We start from the raw sequence: 19,173 nt of genomic DNA on the forward strand, positions 1-19,173 counted from the left end.
TGGTTTAAGAGAAAAACATCCCCTCAAATTACTCTTTAATTTGGAAGTCAAGAGCCTATCAATTCAAATCTTAGCTCTTCTGCCCATAATGGATAATCGTGTCTGTTTAACAAACCTGCTATTGAACTGGGTCTTGTCTTTTTAATTCATCAGGTAACTGCTCACTTTTCTGTCAGAAAGGATAATTGAGATTGCTCCCAGAAAATCTGAGATCAAACCTCAACTATAATATGGCAGATCCCAGCCCCTGCTGTTGCAGTCCTTCAAATACAATTTTTTGGTATCTGTGTACTTACCTCCCCTGGGATAGAGCCACTGCTTTAATTCCCAGGCACTGGAAGCCAAAAATCAGTCCAGCTTTTTATTCAGGGGCTGTTTAAGAGCACTTCCCCCCAGCTGCTAACCTTTGAGTTCAAAAAATACTGTTCCCCCTAAAGTGAACTGTTATAAGAACAAACCATGAAATAAAACCAAAAAACCAAAACAAAACCAAAAAAAGAGAACACCTTAACCCCAAACTAGATTTTATGTATATTGTTGCAAACATGCAAATAGGAAATTCAAGGATTCTTGAGCTTTTTTCATGCCTAATTAAACTTTCTCCCCATCCTGCCTCAAGGTGGCAACCAGATCTACTGTCCCCGCTCAGCCTAAGGATGAAATCCTGTTCCCTGGCCTTGTAGTGAAGAGTTTGACTGACAGGCCAGTGGGACCATTCCAGATTTACACTGTATAAATTTTTCTTTTTGATGACAAAGCTTTATGGTCTCAAGTTCCTTTCCAGAATCATTATGACATCTGTCACTTTCATTGCTATCAGTGGCTAAGGATGTTTGTAACAGAGTGATGCAATCCAAACTATCATTCTTGCTGAAATACTGCTCCCAAGCACACAATAGACCAGGTGCTGTAATTATTAATAATTCCCTCTGATGGCATAGCTCACCCTCCATTTTGTTTTAATGCAATTTATTTTGAGTTATTTCTTTGGCAGTGAGGATGGGTTTGGAGTGATTTTTTTTGGAAGCATCGTGAGTTTGTTTGCTGGAATCCTTCTCTCCTGGAAATGAAGCATGTCTCTCATGGGCTCCTGTTCACTTGCACACAAATGAACTGCTAATTAGGATGATGAAATTGCTGGGAGAGGTGAAACCTTCCAGTTGGCCAAAGAGAAGATTGTGGATTAATCTGTGTAAAGCTGAAGACTCGACTGAAACTGCTGTTCAACATTCTGGTGCTAATGAGACTTGTATGTCTGCCACTCGAGGAGCTGAAAGCTTGTCCTGTAGTTTTTGTGGAGAGATCCAAAGTGGGGGCTCACTCTTCTGTGACATTTAGTGCTTCCATTACCCTGCCTGGAGCTGGGAACACTCAGCAACCAGGTTAAGGTGTTCAGCAGCTTTAGTGATGCAAAGCAGTTTGCTTTTTATGGATGATTTGAGCACATGAGTAAAAGCATCTTGAGAGGCATATGCGTGTTTGGAAGATTGAAGAGTATAATTTGGAGCTGTTTGTCTTGCATGCCCCCTGCTACCATGTTACATTCCTTCTTCATAGGTTTTACTGTACTCCTGCTCACAGTAGTCCATGGAAAGGAGGAAACTCTCCATCTCTCTGAAGCAGAGAGACACCAAGTGACTTGTTCAGTGTCATGCTGGGCACAAAGTCCACTTACAGATTGTTCCCTGCTCACTGTTTGAGCAGCTTAGGACCCATGGAGGGACTGATGCTGGTCTCTCATCCTCTAATAACGGTTTCCCTGCAGTAGTTGAAAATGTATACCTTTGTAGTATAAAATATATCATTTTATATATATATAAAGCAAAAGGAAATGCTCTAAAGCAAAAGGAAATGTTCTGAGGTTGTCTCTGTGTTTGCAGGAAGCCGGCGAATCGTGGATGTGATGGATGTGAACACCCAGAGAGGAGTTGAAATGAGCATGTCCCAGTTTGTGAGGTACTATGAAACACCAGAGGCCCAGCGGGAGAAACTCTACAATGTCATCAGCCTGGAGTTCAGTCACACAAAGCTGGAGAACATTGTCAAGCGCCCCAATGTGGTAAGGGAGCCTGTGGGGATGGTGTTTATTTTCAGCTTCTTCCCAGCCACTGCTTGCTTTTGTAAGAAATCAAACATTGAGTTTAAACAAAGTGATGTTAAGTACCTCCAGGTCCTCTCCACTTAGTGTTAGGATCTCATTTTCACCAAAGTGGAAAGCTGGTCTCCTTGATGGTGGAATTTCAGGTACAGAAACTAAATACCTGCTGACCTCTTAATCATGCATTTTGCACAGGCACCCACTTCCTCTCGAGGCATGTAGGGGAAATTCCATCAAAAAATTAAATATCTGTCTATTAGTTTTCCTCCTCTAAGGAGTAGGAAATTTAAAACTATTATCAGGAAGCTTTAATTTCCTGTATTTGAGCCCTCCTATTAGGTAGAAAATGTTCAGGGGGCTCCAAAGCAAAAAAAAAAAGTTTAAAACATATATATTAAATCTAGAAAATTGTAGATAATTATATCAGTGTAATTTGGCAGTGTCAGAGGAAGGGGGAAGATTTGTACACATTTTCTAAAGGTAGAGAGCTTGTGTGATTTTATTTCCCAGTGGAGTTACTGACAGTGAAACTTGACCTTATTAATAATGATTTCATTTATCACTAAAATGGAGCCACATCAACTCAGTAATACACAGGGATGGAGGAGATGGCATTGGAGATTTCTCAGTTTCTTCTCAGGACACTTGGCAGGAACATTGGGCATTGGTCCTGATTGATCAGGGTAAGAAGTGCTTTGGGGTGTTTCTGGTGTTAAGTTGATCCCAGTTTTCCCAAGCACTTTGTGTTTGATGAACTATTGAAACATCTGTACAGATTTCCTGGGTGCTCAGGACTGGAAAATGTGCTTAGGTCCCTGTTACCACGTGTAAATGAGTACTTCAGGTCTGTTTGATATGGCATGAGTGCACAGTCCTTTGTCAAACCAGGAATATTTAGATCTCATTGAAAGTGAGAATTACATTCCCATTATGTTACTAAGTGTTATCAACAGTACCTGATGCAGATAAAGAATCAGATAGAGGCCAGCTCCAATCTGCAAGGATTCTATGTGCTGATTTTCATATTATTCCAATCCTCTGGGGAGGAAGTTGAGTTGACTCATACAAACAATATTCTTGGGTGGGCCTTTAAAAAGATTTAGCAGCCAGGAGGCTAAGTGTGGTGCTAAGGGTGACTGAATTGGACTTCTCTGACCCTGCTACACCCAGTCAGAGGACAGCTGAATCTCCACTGCCTGGGATAGGTCTTGCAGCCCTTACTGACCCATAAATGGAGGTTCCTCCACACATGACAGTTTTCTGAGCTGGGTCGGGATGTACAGCCCCACTGTGGCCAAGCGCAGCACTACAGCCTGCCTTGGGGGACTGCCCAAATTGCCGGCTGTTTTCCTGTGTTTTTGAAACCTGGCACATGGGATCCACTTGCATAAGCAGAAGGGAATGTTCTGGATCTCTAGCATAGGCCCCATCATCAAACAGACCAAAGAAGGAGTGACAGGCTTGTCCTTGCTGTGGCTGTGATGGGCAGAAAGCAATCCATGCTCAGGCACCCAGCACAGGAGCTTTGTTTCAATGTCCCAGAACAATCTTCAATTTCCAGCTCTTCCTCACCTTGCTGGAAGTAGGTTTCCAATTGCTCAGCTTATGCTGTTTTCTCCTGCCCACACTTCCAAAATGTTTGGCTCTGGGACAAGAACTTTGGTGAATTTTTACCCAAGCAGAAAAATGAAGAAAAAGCACAGTAAGTGGTAATGCCATTACTCAAATAAGAGTTTAGCCAGAGCATTATTCCTTGAAATATAAGATATTGAAACAGTGTAATCTCCTTTGTGTTTGATTTTAATGTTGATAAATGCAGTTTCTAGGCTATTGGCTACAAAAATACATTTGAGCACAGGCAGCAGGTGATGCTGCAGGAGAAGCTGCTCACAGGTGCCCATGGGTCAGAACTTGCACCCAGTTAAATTGGCTGCAAAGCTCTCCTGGCTCTGGGTTGCAAAGGGCTGAGCTGGGGTGGTGAAGTGCTGGACCTCAACGTGTTGGATCCATAGGACTTCTGCTGAACAGCAAAGTTCTTGCTGTCTGTGAGCACCTGCTCCTGTCACAGAATTTTAACCAACAGGATTTTATCCTGCTGTGTGGTCAGTAACTAACAGTTGGCTTTGGGGCTTTCAGGTGGACTTGGTTGACTGGGTGGATAATATGTGGCCACAGCATCTGAAGGAGAGCCAGACTGATGCTACCAATGCTATTTCAGAGATGAAATACCCCAAAGTGAAAAAGTAAGTTTGTATAATTCTTTTTTAAAAGTTCTATTATTGACCTCCTTGGTTAATTCCTTTTGAACTCCAGTGCAGGTAGGAGAGGAAGTAATGATTTATTAATTTTCAGTGGGCAGGAAGGGGGGTTAGCATGACTGACACTGTCCAAACTGTAATGTCTAAAATAGATTGGTACTAACATATAAAAGGGAGTGGGCAATCAGAAAGTGATATGCAGCATTTACTCCTCTTCTGTAAAAACAAGTATTTTGGAAGGTAAAGGTCTCCACAAGGGAAGAACTCCCCATGGCAGGCATCATGGCAAAGCTTTGTCCTGTAATAGGCTCAGTACCATTGATTTTAGTGGAAGTTAAAGATATTCTGCCCTAAAAAAAAGTAAGCTCCTTTTCAGGGTTAACTAGATACAGATTAGAGTGGCAGATTTCACATATGCATTCGGAAATATCCTAAGTGATTTGTCTAAGGCCACACCATAAGCCAGTGGTAGGGAAGAAAATAGAACCCAGGCAACTTGTTTCCCAGGTAGTTTGCTTAATAAGATCATTTATAGTGTGTTAAAGCTAAGAAACTGAGTCATGATTTAGAGCTTCAGGATTCATGGCTTGTACAAGGTAAGAAGTAAAGAAAGTGGTTCCTTTCTTAGAGCAGATACACTCCAGATGCTGAAAAAAAAAATGCAGCAAGTAAACAAGGCAGAAAGGGTTTAAAGGATAAGGTAGCAACATGACTAACAGAATTTAGCAGAAAAATCCAGCATATTCTTGCAGTTCACTAGTTGCATCATGAAATGCCAGATGGTAGGTTTCAAAGAGGGATTTTAGAGAAGTAGCAATTCAACAGATTTTGACATGGAGCTTTTCCCATGTGTGGGGGATGGCCTGGTAGAAAGGAAGGAGATGCCTGATGAAGCAGCAGACACAGAGCCACTGAGGTTGCTGTCACTGGCAAAGTGAAGGTGGAGGTTGACAGCTTGATAAGCTAGCAGATGTGATAGGTAGAGGGAAGCTAAACAGTGCAAGACTGCAAGTGCTTGGAATGTGACAATAGAGATTGATGTGGGGAGAAGGAGTTCCCATGTATGAGAGTTAAAGGCAAGAGTGATGTGGCTGGAGTGATGGGGTGAGGATGTTGCTAGTGAGCATCAGCTAACACAAAGACTAGAGAAAGCTGATTTGCAGCACTGTTGGCACAAAACCCTCATCTATCTGAAGAGGCAACAAAGATAAAGACAATAACAAACATCAGTAGTCTAGGAGCACAAGAGAAGTTGTACTAGACCAGAACAAATACCTGTGGTGCTCACTCAGTAAGCTGTCTGCTCTTGGCTGCTGTCAGAGATGCCCTGGGAGGAGTGTGAGAACAGTGAGCATAAAATGATGCTGCCCCTTACCATTTCCTTGTGAACTGGCTGCAGTTCAGGCAGGGGCTATCCAGAGGTAGAAGTGGTTTCTGTGTGTTTAGTGACTCTCAAGAGATTTCTCTTCCATGAACTTCCCAAGAGATCAGCTGTCTCCATCTCTGGAGTTTCGGATTGACCCTTCCCTGTACAGTTACTAGTCCCAGCTATTGCTGTGAGTACCCAGAGGGCATAAACCCTTATTAAAGAGATGGTGTTCACCTGTGGAGCTAAATGTCAGTGCTGCCACTTTTTTTTTGGTGCTGCCCATTCCTTTATGTGACTTGTCAGTATGCTTTATTCCTGTTGCTCAGAAATGGGGTTGTTCCGTTTCCTTCTCGTTCCCGACGTTCTCCTGATACAGACTTTGCAGTATGCGATCCCCACCATTAACGTGTTCCCTACAAACAAAAAGCACTCCAGCAAAAGTGTTGTGGTTTTGCAGACACAGATGGCATTACCAGACACAAATGTCTGCCTTGGCTCCTGCACGTCAAGTTCCGTGCTGGGAGTTAAGTTAGGGAACGCTCCATCTGCTGCGCCGCTTCGGTTACCAGGAGCACGACGCGCGCTGGAGACTGCCCTGGCTTTCACTTGGACTTGCACCATTAACTTTGGGGAAAAAAAAAATTTAAAAATGGGGTAATGAGGTTATTTTTCTGTCTATAAGTAAATTACTACTTACCTCATAGAAGCCCTAGAGGATTGCATTAAGTGGGGGAACAGTTTATGTAAAAAAGAACCAAAAAAAACAACAAATCATGTAAAACTTTCCAAGTGCTACCTCTTAAGCAGTAAGACAGCATGAGAAATGAAGGGGATGGTTAGCTGAGACTGTAGTGTGACAAACTTCATACTGATGGAAGCTGGCATTCCCTCTGAAAAAAGAGTCCCATGCCCACATAGTCCCATCCTCACTGCTAGAACATGCTGTTGTGCAGCTGCAGAATAAACTGGACTGGGCACTGGTCTGGCCAAAAATTGACTCAGAAGAAAAACTGGTTACATTTCAGACCATCCAGACCACCACATGGCTGCATAAATGCTTGTGCCAACCGAAGGGCAGTGCAGAAATGTGGAAAAACTCTACCCCAACATAGCAGTGAGATCATTGACAGACCCCTCTGTAGCTCACACGAGGTGCAGGGTCATGAGGCACTGGGTGGGCAGAGTTAGCAGCTCTTTGTGTTGCCCCCAGAAGTGGGGCCTGTCACACCACTGTGTGCAGGAAGTCTGTCCACACAGAGTTGAGATGCTTGCTTTAATTTCAAGGGACCAAGGTGGGTATTCCAGAAAGCAAGCTCAGCTTCCTGCAACACAAGGGCTACTCTTATACAGAGAAGGCTTTTTGTTTAGCCTATGGGTATTGTAGTATGCCAATAGGACATGAAATATACTCATGAACTATTAATTGGGTGAGTCCAACTGGTCAGTGTTTTCTAGTCAGTGTTTTCTACCCAGTGCTCAAGGCTATAACCAAGATAAATTGTGGGGAGTACTCCCCTCTACCCCTTTCATCTGTCCTGCAGGCTCACATCTCAAGGACAGGTTGTTGACTGCTTGGGATGTGCTTTTCTCTGTATCTTACTGTTCCAGTGTTATGTACGCCCTGTTTTTATTCTGCTTGTTCTCTTTGTTCTCTTTTATGTGACTTTTCCAAAAACCAAACTTATTTCCATTAACAACTGACATCAATTGCTACAAAGTAAGCCTGTTCCTGCCTCCCCTCTTGCACATCCCTGGGTGCACGCTCCTGCAAAGGGCCTTGCAAACATGGGAGCTTGGTTGAGAGAGGGCAATGTGCTGTGTAACTGGGAATCAGGGCAGGAGGAAAAGGCCAGGGTTTTGTAACTTGGTTTGGGGGGCTGAGGCTTGTTGTATCACCTCAGGTGTCTGTGGTACTACAGATCCTAAGGGGAGGAAACTGTGACAAATGGGAAATGAACTGGGCTTAAAACTGCTTCCTTTCATCATAGTGCATCATAACTGTTTTCAGTCAACCTCATATTTAGTTCTCTGTATTAATTCAACCAGGACTAAAGAAAGTTGGATATAGCTGAACCAAACAAAAAAAAAGTAATAATTTGGTTTCTCGTTTATCAAGAGATTGCCCTACTCAAATGATTATGCTCTCTGTTAGGTTTTGTGCTTGTAGCCTTTTGAGATTGTTAGTAAAGCAGTGGCAGTGAGAAACAGCAAGTGTGCCAGGACATGATGGCTATAGAATTATTAACAGGCACTTCTAGTAACTTGATAAAGTTTGAAAAAATGAAAACGAAGCCTCAGCCACTGCAAAACCCTTTTTCCTGTCAAAATTCTTCCTACTACTTAAAGTATCTAAGCACTGCTATAATAGATCCTTATCTTGCTGCTGTCCTTCAATTAAGGATGGAGTGTCTTGTGTGAAACACCTACCTGTTCACCAAAGCATGCTGCTCTGTTACCATGTTCTCAGTCAGCCCTCTTTTCCCTCTCCTAGCCTGTCAATCAGCCATCCATTCCCTTCAATTAATTCCTTTACTGAGTAGGGATGGATTTAAACGGATGCTAAAATGCTCTGCTGAGCTGTGGTCTAATTAGAAGCTGAGGGTGTTCCTCTGGAGAGGGAGATTGCCCTTTGAATGGAGGGAGCTCCCAGGTCCCACAACTCAACCTGGTGCTGTTTTATGCATGTGAGATACTCGTATGCACTTTGCACCTCATGTGTGAACTGCTTTTGATACAAAACTGCTCTATAACTAGAATGAAGTACAAGAAAATGAGACCACTAAGTACAAGTGCTCATTAAAACTTTCCAAGCTAGCAAGGTAAATAAAATTTAATGTCTCAAGTCAGTGTGTTTAATCTCAAATAGTCCTTTGTGCAGAGCTTAGAGGACTTGCAGCATCACATGTGTAACTGCAATAAGCACCGGTGTTTGAAGCAGCCTGTGGTGATGCTGGAGCTGAACAGCCATGTCACAAGGATGGAGACACGAGCCCTGTTCTCACCAATTCCAAAGTGCTGTTCCAGGTGCAGGCAGGCTTGGCTGGCTGTGAATTGGCAGCTTGGATCATTTCCTTGTGGCAGCGGGTGCCTTCTCAGAAATTTAAGCTTCCAATTAAAAAAAAAACAACCCAAAAAACCAAGCCAAACAAAAAAAGAACAAACCAAGAGGCCTCTTCATCCTTAAAGTTCAAAGGTGACCTTCCCAACACTAGCTGAACATAAGCTGCAGCAAGGAGGTTTGCAGGCAGCCTGAGATGGCAGCTGGGTGCAGTTCTGCTGATCCTCTGCGTGGGCTGTTCATGCCAAAATCTGACGGCTTGGAAGGTAAATACCGCTTTGTGAAGTCCCTCCCTGTGGTACCGGTGTGCTCAGGTGTGAACCTACCTCACCCCACCTTTACCAGAGCTTGGTTCTTCACCTCGGATGGAACCAGTGCAAGGATGGGGATGAGGGAAGTGTTGCCACTTGGTCCCAACCTGATCGTGAGGGTAATTTGCGGTTGCTTCACAAAATCTCTGGTACAGACTGAGGTGCATCGCAGAAAATAGGCTTCCTCTTATCTCGGGTGTTGTCTGACTGACTCAGATCGTAACCCCTCAGGGCAGGAACCGGTCTATTCAGGTGTTTTTGAAGTGCCCGCTGTACGCACCGTGTTTAATGATTAGGTACTATTCGGGTTTGATAGGTGGTGGTTTGCTTTCCCTTCACCCTGGAAGTGCTCAACTATCTTTTTGACTGGAAGCACTGGTTACCACAGCCGGGCTGCCCCGTTCCGGAGGGGGCAGAACGGGGCCCGGTGCGTTTGTGCCTGCGGGATGGTGGCAGAGGCGGCTCCGCGGTCATGCATCCCCCCCCGGGCTGGGCTGCGGAGGGCCCCTCGGTGGGCAGAGCCGACTTCGGAGGTGGGAGGTGGGTGCTGCAGGGGGGCCCTCCCTGAGGGGAAGCCCGGGCTGTGCCCTGAGCAGGGGAGCCGGGGCCCTCCCTCAGGAGAAGCCCCGGGGCCTCGGCAGCCGCGGAGAGGTCGGTTCGGACCCCGGCGGGGGTGGGGCGGCAGACAGGCCGGGCGGGCTGGCCCCGTGTCTCCCGGGTGACAATGGCTTCTTTTGTCTTGCGGCCGTAATTCGTGGCTTTCAGTTACAGGGCCCCAGTGTGGGAGCGTTGCTCAGTGCGGGTCAGGCCGTTAGCAATGAGGACTCGCCCCAAGGTAGCTATTGTTTCCCGCTGCGTCCTTCCAGCTCCCGCTTCCAGATGCTGTGAGGCGAGGCCTGGGAGAAGGGGACCGCTGCAGCCTCCCCCGTGGGATGCCCGGGAGCAGCTCTCCCGTCCGGGCAAAGGGGAAAGAGAGCCAGCGGGGCCTGCTCCTTTTCCCCGGTTTGGCACTTGCAGTTGGCTCATGGGTTTGTGGTATTCGGTTTCAGGCTTAGGGATTCCAACCAGCCGGCGCTGCTCTTGGGAGGAAGGAAGAGTGAGCTATACTTTTCTCATTGGCCCGAACAAAAAACAGAAGCCTCTGCTGGGGTTTGGGAGTGGTTTATGGGCTGAGCTCAGTGGCAGGGGAGCCCTTGCAATGCCAGAGGGAATAGAGCCGTATGGTGCGCTGTACCTATTGCGAGGGAACAGGAGCTAAGCTCAGGGTAATGCTGCCTCTGCTCGCGTCTCCCCGAGTCCATGTGCATGTGCGTTGTGCCTCTGCCTTCCCCTGCCCGCCTGCCTTCGCATCCCGGCGTGTCTGTCGCTGTCTTTGTTTTCTCTCCTTTGCTTGCGGGTTTGTAGCTCTGCGTGGCGAGTGCATTGTGGGTTTTGCCTGGGAGTGTGGGATCCGCGCTGCCTGATGGAGCCGCGGCTCTGTGTTGTTTCTGTGTTCCCAGCCCTCTCTGTGTTTGCTTAGTGGTTTAGCTTCATTCGGATCGTCTCCCTCTTTTTTTTTCTTAAGGAGGGGATCTCGTGTTTGTTCTTCCCTGTGAGTTTGCAGGTTACTCCATATTTCTTCGCATCATTTCTCCAACAAATTTCCCCAGGTATTTTGGGGGAAAGTTCCCCTTTCCCCCACAACCACAGATCCTTTCTCCAAAATAACAATACATTAAGCTGAACAATTTCAGGCTTGTAGAGAGCATAAAACAAACTCTTCAGTGGGGAAGGGAAGCTCCCCCACAACAGATTACAAGCAGCTGCATGTTTTAAACCCTCACTGAGGCTGTGCAGGGAGATAAAGTGGAGCGTGCAGTGACTGGATGTGGCAATAGTTGTGGAAAAATAAATGAAAGTTGGGGCATCCTTTGCACTGCCTCTGTTTTCAGGGTGTAACTGGTCAAATTGTCCCCTGAAGCAGGGCATGGGGTTGTGTTCCTGTAACCCACTTTACCTGCTCTGGCCCAGAGTGCTGAATGAAGGCAGAGAGCTGCGACCAGAGCACGCAGTGGGATGTAGTTCCCAGGTTTCTTTCAACATGGATGCTGCTTTACAGCTTTTTGTTTTGGTTTGGTTTTTGTTTGTTTTTTGTTTTGTTTTTTTTTTTCCATTTTTTTAATTGAAAAACCTGAAAAGTTGAGTCGTTCCCCAATTTAGCAGCTGTTAGTGATGAGGAGCCTCTTGATGAGGTTGGAGCTGAGTGGTGTATAAGATTAGCTGTGGCATGGAGCTGTGCTGGGACCATGTGACTGCGGTGTACATTGGAAAAGGAAGCTGTAGAGGTCAATGCAAAGGCATTGTGCCAGACTCTGGCAACGAGGGAGATTGTTATATGGCAGAAGATTGCTTTTTTTTTTTTTTTTCCAGGCTCCTGAGCCTTTCAGTAGCTCTTCAGGTTGGACAAAAGCGGCCCTGTAAGATTAACAGCAGAAATTAAATATGGAATGGCTCATTTGTGGATGGAAAGAAAAACCGTGGTGTGTTTTGGTTTAGTTTTGGTTTTTTCTTTCCAAATGCTCTATAGGTTTTTATTAATCACCATGTGTGGCTCTTTGACTAACACCACCTTTACTGGAGTGTTTTGAGGAGTTTCAAGAAAACAGAGGGAAAATGGGGAAGAACAAGGAAAAGAGTTGTGTGTTTATGGTTTTATCTGCCCTGGTGTTTTCTCACGAAACTGAATTTTAAGCACTTTGATTTGACAGAGAATTCAATCATGTTATTTCCTCTCTGAACGCAAACAGATCAACAGTTTCAAGTTTAGGTTATTGACTACCAAGGAATAAATAAAACTGGCTGATGCTTAGGCCATTTATGTTCATTCAGAATACTTTGGTGTGAGTAGGTAGCACTGGCTTGGAACATTTTTGTATTTTGTATTTTACATCTGACCTTTTGGAAACTGCAAATAATTGATTTCATCAAGATTTGAGTGGGTTTTTTTTTTTTTTTCTTTAAAACAACATGAACCTCTAATACTGAACAGTGCTCAGAAGCTGAGAATTTCCCTGTTGGTTTTTGTTTTGTTTTTATGAGCAATTATTCAATCTGTGACTTTTTGCAGTTTGGCTGGAAGGAAGGCAACTTCCTTTCTGGGCTTCTTGTATTGTTTTTAAATTTCATCTGACTTGCAATCAACAATGTCTTGGTAGAGAAAGCATAAAAGGAGAAATTAGGGGAAAAAAATAATGTATTTGGGAGGGAAGGACTCATATTTTGAAGTGAAGCATATTGAGAGTCTAGACAGCTTCTTGGCTAGCTGTGATTTTTGAAGCATCTGAAATACCCCAGGGGCAGAAAAAAGCTCTCTTCCTCCTTCTGAAAGATTCAGATAAATAAATAACAATTTTAAAAAATCCAGAATGTGCAAGAGGCAAAACCGTGTGATTTCACAAGGATTTTTTTTTAATTGTGAGATGAAGGCACAGGACCTTTTTTGAAGCCCACAAATTGACTGTCTTCATGACAGCATTGCGTATCATTCTGTCAACTCCAGCTCGGGATGTGGTTGCTAGGCAGCAGGCTCTTATGTACCTATAGTCTCTCTGATTTGCCAGCCTTCTGCAGACACATGGTAAGGTCCTTTCCAGCCTATCATCTAGAGGGACTTTTGCACGCCGTCTGCATACTGCTGAGCTCCTCTCTACCTGAATGTGATGAGAGACACAAGTGAAATGAAACCGATTTTCGGGGGGGTTTTATTGAATTATTTTTTTTTTCCTTGACAAATCCTCTCCTGGTTCTGTTTCCCTAACACGCCTCCAAAAAAAAAAAAAAAAAAAAAAAAGAGGCAAGGCAAAAAAAAAATAAAAATAAAAAAGCCATGAAACGGAGACCGGAACAAGGAAAAAGAGGTTAGTGGGTTAAGTGGTGTGTGTTTCCTGCTTTGCAAAGGTGCCTGTAGTGAGGAGGGAGGCTGTAATTCGGCCATTAGTTACAGATGGTGGCTGGAGGCTTGAGATCCAGGCAGTGAGAGGAGAGCTCTTGTGTCTCTCTCCAGCCATGCTGACTTTAAACTGCTTGGAAACCCTGAATCAAGATGGCATAAAAAGCAGTGGATTTGTTAGTGATGCTGCCAGCTGGGTCCTTTATGTGTTTTGCTGCAGAAATGCCTAGAAATGTGAACAAAAAGGAGTTAACTTGCCAAATGACATTTCTGTCCCCCAGTCCTTGCAAAAATGGCATTAGTGGCAAGTAGGTAAAGAGCAGTCAGGAGGATTTATAAGGAAATTAGATTTTTCAAAACTTTGCTGTCTTTGAAGCAATTTGTGTACAACTCAGGGCGAGTGTTAAGTCTCAAGTGGTGAAGGAGAGTGTTAAACAGATCACCCCAGGGACTGGCAGTGGCATAGAAATTATTTCTGAATAGTGCAACTTTTAATGGTTTTCCATGCCTTAACTCTGAAAGCTTTTGTTCCAGTTTTATGAATAGCAAAATCAAACGTGGGGATACACATTGGTTTTTTTTCCAGCAGAAACCTAATTACAGTTACTTTGGGAGACAAATTGCAGTACTATTAATGCAGAAACTTAATTGGTGGAAACAGGTTTGCCCATGCAGTTGATCTCTGTAAATTAAGATGGGAAAACCACTGTTTCAGACTGATTTTTGTCCTTTACTCTGCTTACAGGTACTGTTTGATGAGTGTGAAAGGATGCTTCACTGATTTTCATATTGATTTTGGTGGCACTTCAGTGTGGTATCACGTTTTCCGTGGGGGGAAGGTAGGTCAATCTTTTTAGTTTTTATTTTTATTTCTCTGTGCCTCTTGTGGAGGGGAGGGGCTGCTTTCTTATTCTGTTTTCTTCTTTTTTTGTGTGTGTGTGTTATTTTGTGGGGGTTTTTTTGGGGGGGTGTGTGTGTGAGGGGGCTAGTCAGTGACCAGTCTATTTCAGCTAGGTCTGGAAGGACACCATTCACCTTTATGAAACCAACAAGTGCTTTATTTGAGATACCAAATGTTTTATTTGCTGGCTGGGTTGGGGTGCTTTTAGGATTGCTGTTGCTGCATGGTGTAGAAGTCTCTTGCAGTGAGCATCTGGCTGTGTGTATCCTTGTTGGGTCAGAGTGCCCTCATAAGTCTCCTGTAGCTTCTGCTTCCTTTTAGAGATTCCACATTCCTTCAGTGCACACAAGCACACGATGCTGGAGCTGAAATATTACAGGATAAAGAAGCATTTTTGCTGTTTTATGTTGCTTTCCTCAGTTCTGGTATAGACAGTGTGTGGTGGGAACTGAAATAAATACAGCAGACAGATCTCTGTGGTTCTTCTGTATATTCCAGTGAATTTGTACTGTACCAATGCACTGTTTTCAACTGAAAGTGAACTGTGCAAGCATCTTCAAGTAAGATATTTAATGGAAGAGAGATGACAACTGACAGTTACCTTGCCACTTCCAGCATGTGGACTAATTGCTGGTGCTCTCTGCTGTGTGCCTCTGTGTACAGCACCTGGAAAACAGATTTTATGCAGAAAACTTGGTGTTATGTGTTCATTTGCTTAACACACAATAACCTTTTGGGAATCTCTCAGCTATTTGTTTTTGTTGACTGTTGTTAATAGTTAAATCTTTGTTTTATTTTTAGATCTTCTGGCTGATTCCACCTACTCTGCAGAATCTAGAACTTTATGAAGAATGGGTTCTCTCAGGAAAGCAAAGTGACATCTTTCTGGGAGACAGGGTGGAACGATGCCAAAGAATTGAGCTGAAACAAGGCTACACATTCTTCATCCCATCAGGTATCACTTGTTAACTCACTGGTTTGGGGCTCACAGGAGTTGTATTTGACTAACAGTTCTCTGTAAAACAGTTCCCCATGTCTAAACCCCATATTGACCTCTTTACTTGCTGTGGCAAAAGAAAGGCTAAGGACTGGATTAATTTAATGTTTCAGAAATTGTGCTATCGAGACTGATGAAACACTACTTCCTCACTTAAGATGTTATCAGACTTTTCTTTCTTTGGCTACATGGGACCACAAGCTTGTTTATAATGACAGAAGATATTGTGTCTGTCTAGTGGATCTTACTAGGGAAATAAATATAGGTAGTCTTTCTACGTGACAGAAAGACAGGTTGGTAGTTTTTCACCTCTAGAATTACTCTGTGGAGACAGGATTATTATTTTTTAATCCTGGAGACAGAGAGAATGCAGGTCATGCAAAGACAGTGACAATCTTCTTGCCAACTAGGGAGCATTGTTAGAATCAGTTAAAGACCACAGATTTGCACATCTGTAAGTATTTGGTAAGAATCAGCCTGGGAGGTGACAGGCAAAATGACTCTGAGGGTGGAGGAGTTAATCCATTAGAGGAATTAGGTCTTCCCTTGAAACAGGTCAGAATGTGCTGTGACTGTTTGAGCTGAGTGTTTGAGTGTGCCTGTGCTGTTTGCTTAGATCCTGTTACTGCATCTTCATATTTGTCTTCATTCCCCTGTGAACAGCCTCCCACGAAGAAGAGTTTCTGTGTGTTAGTTTAGTCATAAGGCAAGTTGTTGGAATATAGCAAGTTGTGGGAGCTTGTACAGGACATGACTGTAACATGGTGGTTGAAGTGATTCTAAGTGTGGTTTTTGACTGTAGTTTCTGCTTTCTTAGGAAAGCCCAAAGTACAGAAATGACAATACCTAAAATATTTTAGGCTCTGGGCCCTATTTGAAAGGCATATATGAATAATTCCTCTGTAAGCACCTCATGGATTCAAGGTGTTTTTTTTTTGTTCTGCTGTGTTTTGTTTGGAAAACTTACTTGCTAATCTCTTTAATTCTGTGAAAGGGCACTATTTCTATGTTTGCTTTAAAAGCATGAAAATGCCTAATTAAAGGATGTTCCAGGTCAGTGCATTGAGCAGAGCTGTGTAAAACAGGTCAATTCCTATGACCTCTTTGCTCTGGTTTGGGCATGTATCACATTAGCTAATCTTGGAATGTGTTTTGTATGAACTTTGTAAATATTTAGGGTGTTGAGGTTCTGATACTGGGTGTCTGCATGGCTGGTGTGTCCCATACTCTCCACTGAGCCTGGTAAACTCTTGAGCAGCTTCAGCTCATCCCTCAGGAAGATACCTTCTAGGTCTGGTCACCAAAAGTGTGGAGTGATGCAGCAGGTGCTCAGCTGGACTGTGGATGGAGAACAAGTCAGCAAAGGACCCTTTCCATAAAATATCCTGCTCTGCTCCTGTTTTCAAGTAATTTTTGGGAATGGTCTTAGAAATGCTCTTATTCCACAGCAGCATAAGGATGAAGTGGGTAGGGAAGACTGTAACAAGACACATGAGGGAGTGAGATCATAGGGTTGTGGAAGATGGAAGTTTTCTCTGAGAATCTGTGATCAGCAGTAGATGCAATAAATCCCTGAAACTACAAACCACTTGGACAAGAACAGGAATTATTCTTACTGATTGCATAAATAGAGTGCTCACCAGGGCCTTGGGGTATTTTCCTCTCCATCACTGCTGTCATCTTTTCAGAATCAAGTTTAAATCAGTTAATTTCTACCTGTGCTTCTAACCTTGTGAGGCACTGAGAGGCATCATCATGGCTGTGGAATCAAGGAGAAATTGAGCAGTGTTGTCAGCACAGTGAGTTGTTAGGGGCCCAGGAGCATTGTGCAGCATTTTAGGAGTCCCTCCTAAGTATGGGCTGGGGGAAAGGATGCTGCAATTTTGGAGGAGACTTTATCTGGGGCCTTGCATAGGAGCCAGGCTGTTCTCCTGATGGCTCCATAGCACTTCTCCAAACAAGCAGTGCTCTGTCACAAGTTCTCACCTCCCACTTCACCCCTTCCCACTGTAGAGACAAGGGTGATCAACTCTGGTGAGGTCTGTGGCAAAGTGATAAAATCAGCTAGGAACCTGCCTTTTCTGTTGCTGTAATTGGCTACACTGGTATCAGCATGATTGTTGATTGAGAAATACACCACACTGTGCCATGCTGGAGGTTATGGCCAGGTGTAGGTTCAAGGTGTTAAAAAAGCTGAAGGTTCAAGAGAGGAGGAAGCTGTAGTTGCCACCAGAGTCAGCAGATGGGATTCTTTATAGAATGTGGTTTTCTTGTCAGGTATAAACTGAAAGCATAATCTCAGCGTTCAGTTATTGTCTCAGTAGGAAACACGTTTTCAGTCAGAATGAAATCTAGAACCTGGTCAGTATTAATTGTGCTGGAGTTTTCTTCTGTACCATGTGTGTATCCAGGGATAACTTGCAGGGAGTCTGTGTGAAGTCTTTGGAGTCCATTATGGTGGTGGTACAGTCAAGTAGTTTAGATGATACCTCATTGCTGTGCTAGGGACATGCAGAACCAGTGTCTGGGCAGCATCCCTCAGATTTCCACAGCTCAGGATAGCTGTAGGCACATGTTCCTGGCTTGTGTGCAGCCACTCATTCTGTTACATCCTGATTGCTCCCCTGCAGCCTGCTGGAAATACTGCTCCCTAAGTTAATGCCAATGTGTTACCCAGTTTTATAATATCCTTATTGCTTCTTTATTTTAAAGCATTTTTCTCCCTTTACATCACTGCATAATTTCACTGTAACCTTTTCTCTCTCCTCTTGCCCTTCACCTGCCACTACAGTCTTTATGCTCTATAAACCATCTTTAACTTTTATCTTTGCACTTGTTTATTTCAAGTGGTGCATTAATGCATCTAATTCCTTTCTGGTTCAGTTCTCTGCAAACTATGTTGCTCTTGTGTGCTCCTAAACAGCACTGTTGTTACCTAAATCCAAGCTTAAAGCCAAGTATAAATAAAATATCTCTGTTAAGACTGTGAAGTGAGAGCATAATCAGGATGTGTCTTGAAAAGGCAAACTCAGATCTCAAGTGCTTGTGGGGGAGCACAAATCCTCAAGCAGAGGGGCTGTTTTGAGTGACTTTTGTCTATTCTTTAAATCTGGCAGTAATGGTCTCTATAACAGACCACCACATGATCCATAAAACAATAGCCTAAGAAGTCACTGTGCATTTATTATTTCTGAAAATTAAATAATGGACTGCAAAAGACTTTTGCAGTGCTGATTTATTAGACATCCCTATTATCAAAATCCAGACAGGGTCCTGTACTGTCAACTGGACATACTACTCCTTTCTGGTTCCTCTTCAAACTTTTCACTGCTGTTGCTGAATGCTGTTTTATAGCACTTGTGTTTCACCTGAGTTGGCAGCATCCCACTGGGAACTAAGCTGTTAGTTTTACTTTCTTTTTCTTCTGTTTTCTTGTTTGTTTATGTTTGATTAATAGTATACTTTAGGGCTTTGACATGGAAACATGCTATTATAATCTCTCAATTTCTTGAGAGCTGAAGCACAAGCCCCAGTATTTACAAAATATTCTCATTGGTCTGTGGTGGTTATTATGATAATATGAGAATGCTCCAAAGTTCTTGTTGCCCATCAAATGCAGAAACAATGACTTTTCTCAAATGTTTCTGAAAAGGAAAGCCAATGGGAAGGGATGTTCTGTGCTGTGCAGCTGTTTGCAAGGATTTGGCTGCTGCATCAGTGGTTATCAGTAGGATTCTGCTTCTTAGGAGTGTGCAGTCTGAGGTCACCTCTGCCATGCCAGCCAGGATTTGATGAATTATTATGTAATGGAGCCCAAAGGTAGCATATAGTCTCTATATCAAGGAGAGTGACAGGCTATTAAAATCTGACTGGTAAATTTTTTGCAAGGAGTTGTGGTTGGGCTGCAATAACTGCTTGGCTATTTTTGGTTGCTGTTCACTTTTCCCATTTTGGGAGCTTCTGCTGACATTAATGGAAGCTCCTTGCCTGAAACCTTGAGGGACAAAGTGACAGAGATCAGTGGAGAGGATGAGAGGGGAGTTTTTGCCTCAAGTGTCTGCTTTCAGATAGAAGGTGACAGCAGAACGTTGGATTTTTAGTTTTATTTCTCTGCAGTACTTTACCTTATTCTTATCAAATGATGTAGGATTGAGGATTGCTGGAGTAATTGGTTTTTTTTTTCTTTTACAATGTAAACATCTTTCCTTGGTACATTTGGTTGTGAGCACTGTTGCGATGCAATCCTTTTTCTT

General features: G+C 43.6%; 1 protein-coding gene across 2 annotated transcripts in view; it reads left to right on the top strand.

Moving 5' to 3' along the window:
- The window catches only part of KDM2B (lysine demethylase 2B), a 110,558-nt gene that overhangs the window by 28,387 nt on the left and 62,998 nt on the right, over window positions 1-19,173 (top strand). The window contains exons 6-9 of one of the 2 annotated variants that reach the window (XM_030460442.1): window positions 1,881-2,059; window positions 4,235-4,341; window positions 13,768-13,861; window positions 14,725-14,878. In XM_030460442.1, coding sequence (XP_030316302.1) covers window positions 1,881-2,059; window positions 4,235-4,341; window positions 13,768-13,861; window positions 14,725-14,878 — 534 coding nt within the window. Of the gene's footprint in view, window positions 1-1,880; window positions 2,060-4,234; window positions 4,342-10,289; window positions 10,360-13,767; window positions 13,862-14,724; window positions 14,879-19,173 lie in introns of those variants that run through there. The other variant, XM_030460443.1, reaches the window with a different exon arrangement.

This window comes from Calypte anna, chromosome 15 (assembly GCF_003957555.1).
Source record: "Calypte anna isolate BGI_N300 chromosome 15, bCalAnn1_v1.p, whole genome shotgun sequence".
In the NCBI taxonomy this organism is placed as follows: domain Eukaryota; kingdom Metazoa; phylum Chordata; class Aves; order Apodiformes; family Trochilidae; genus Calypte; species Calypte anna.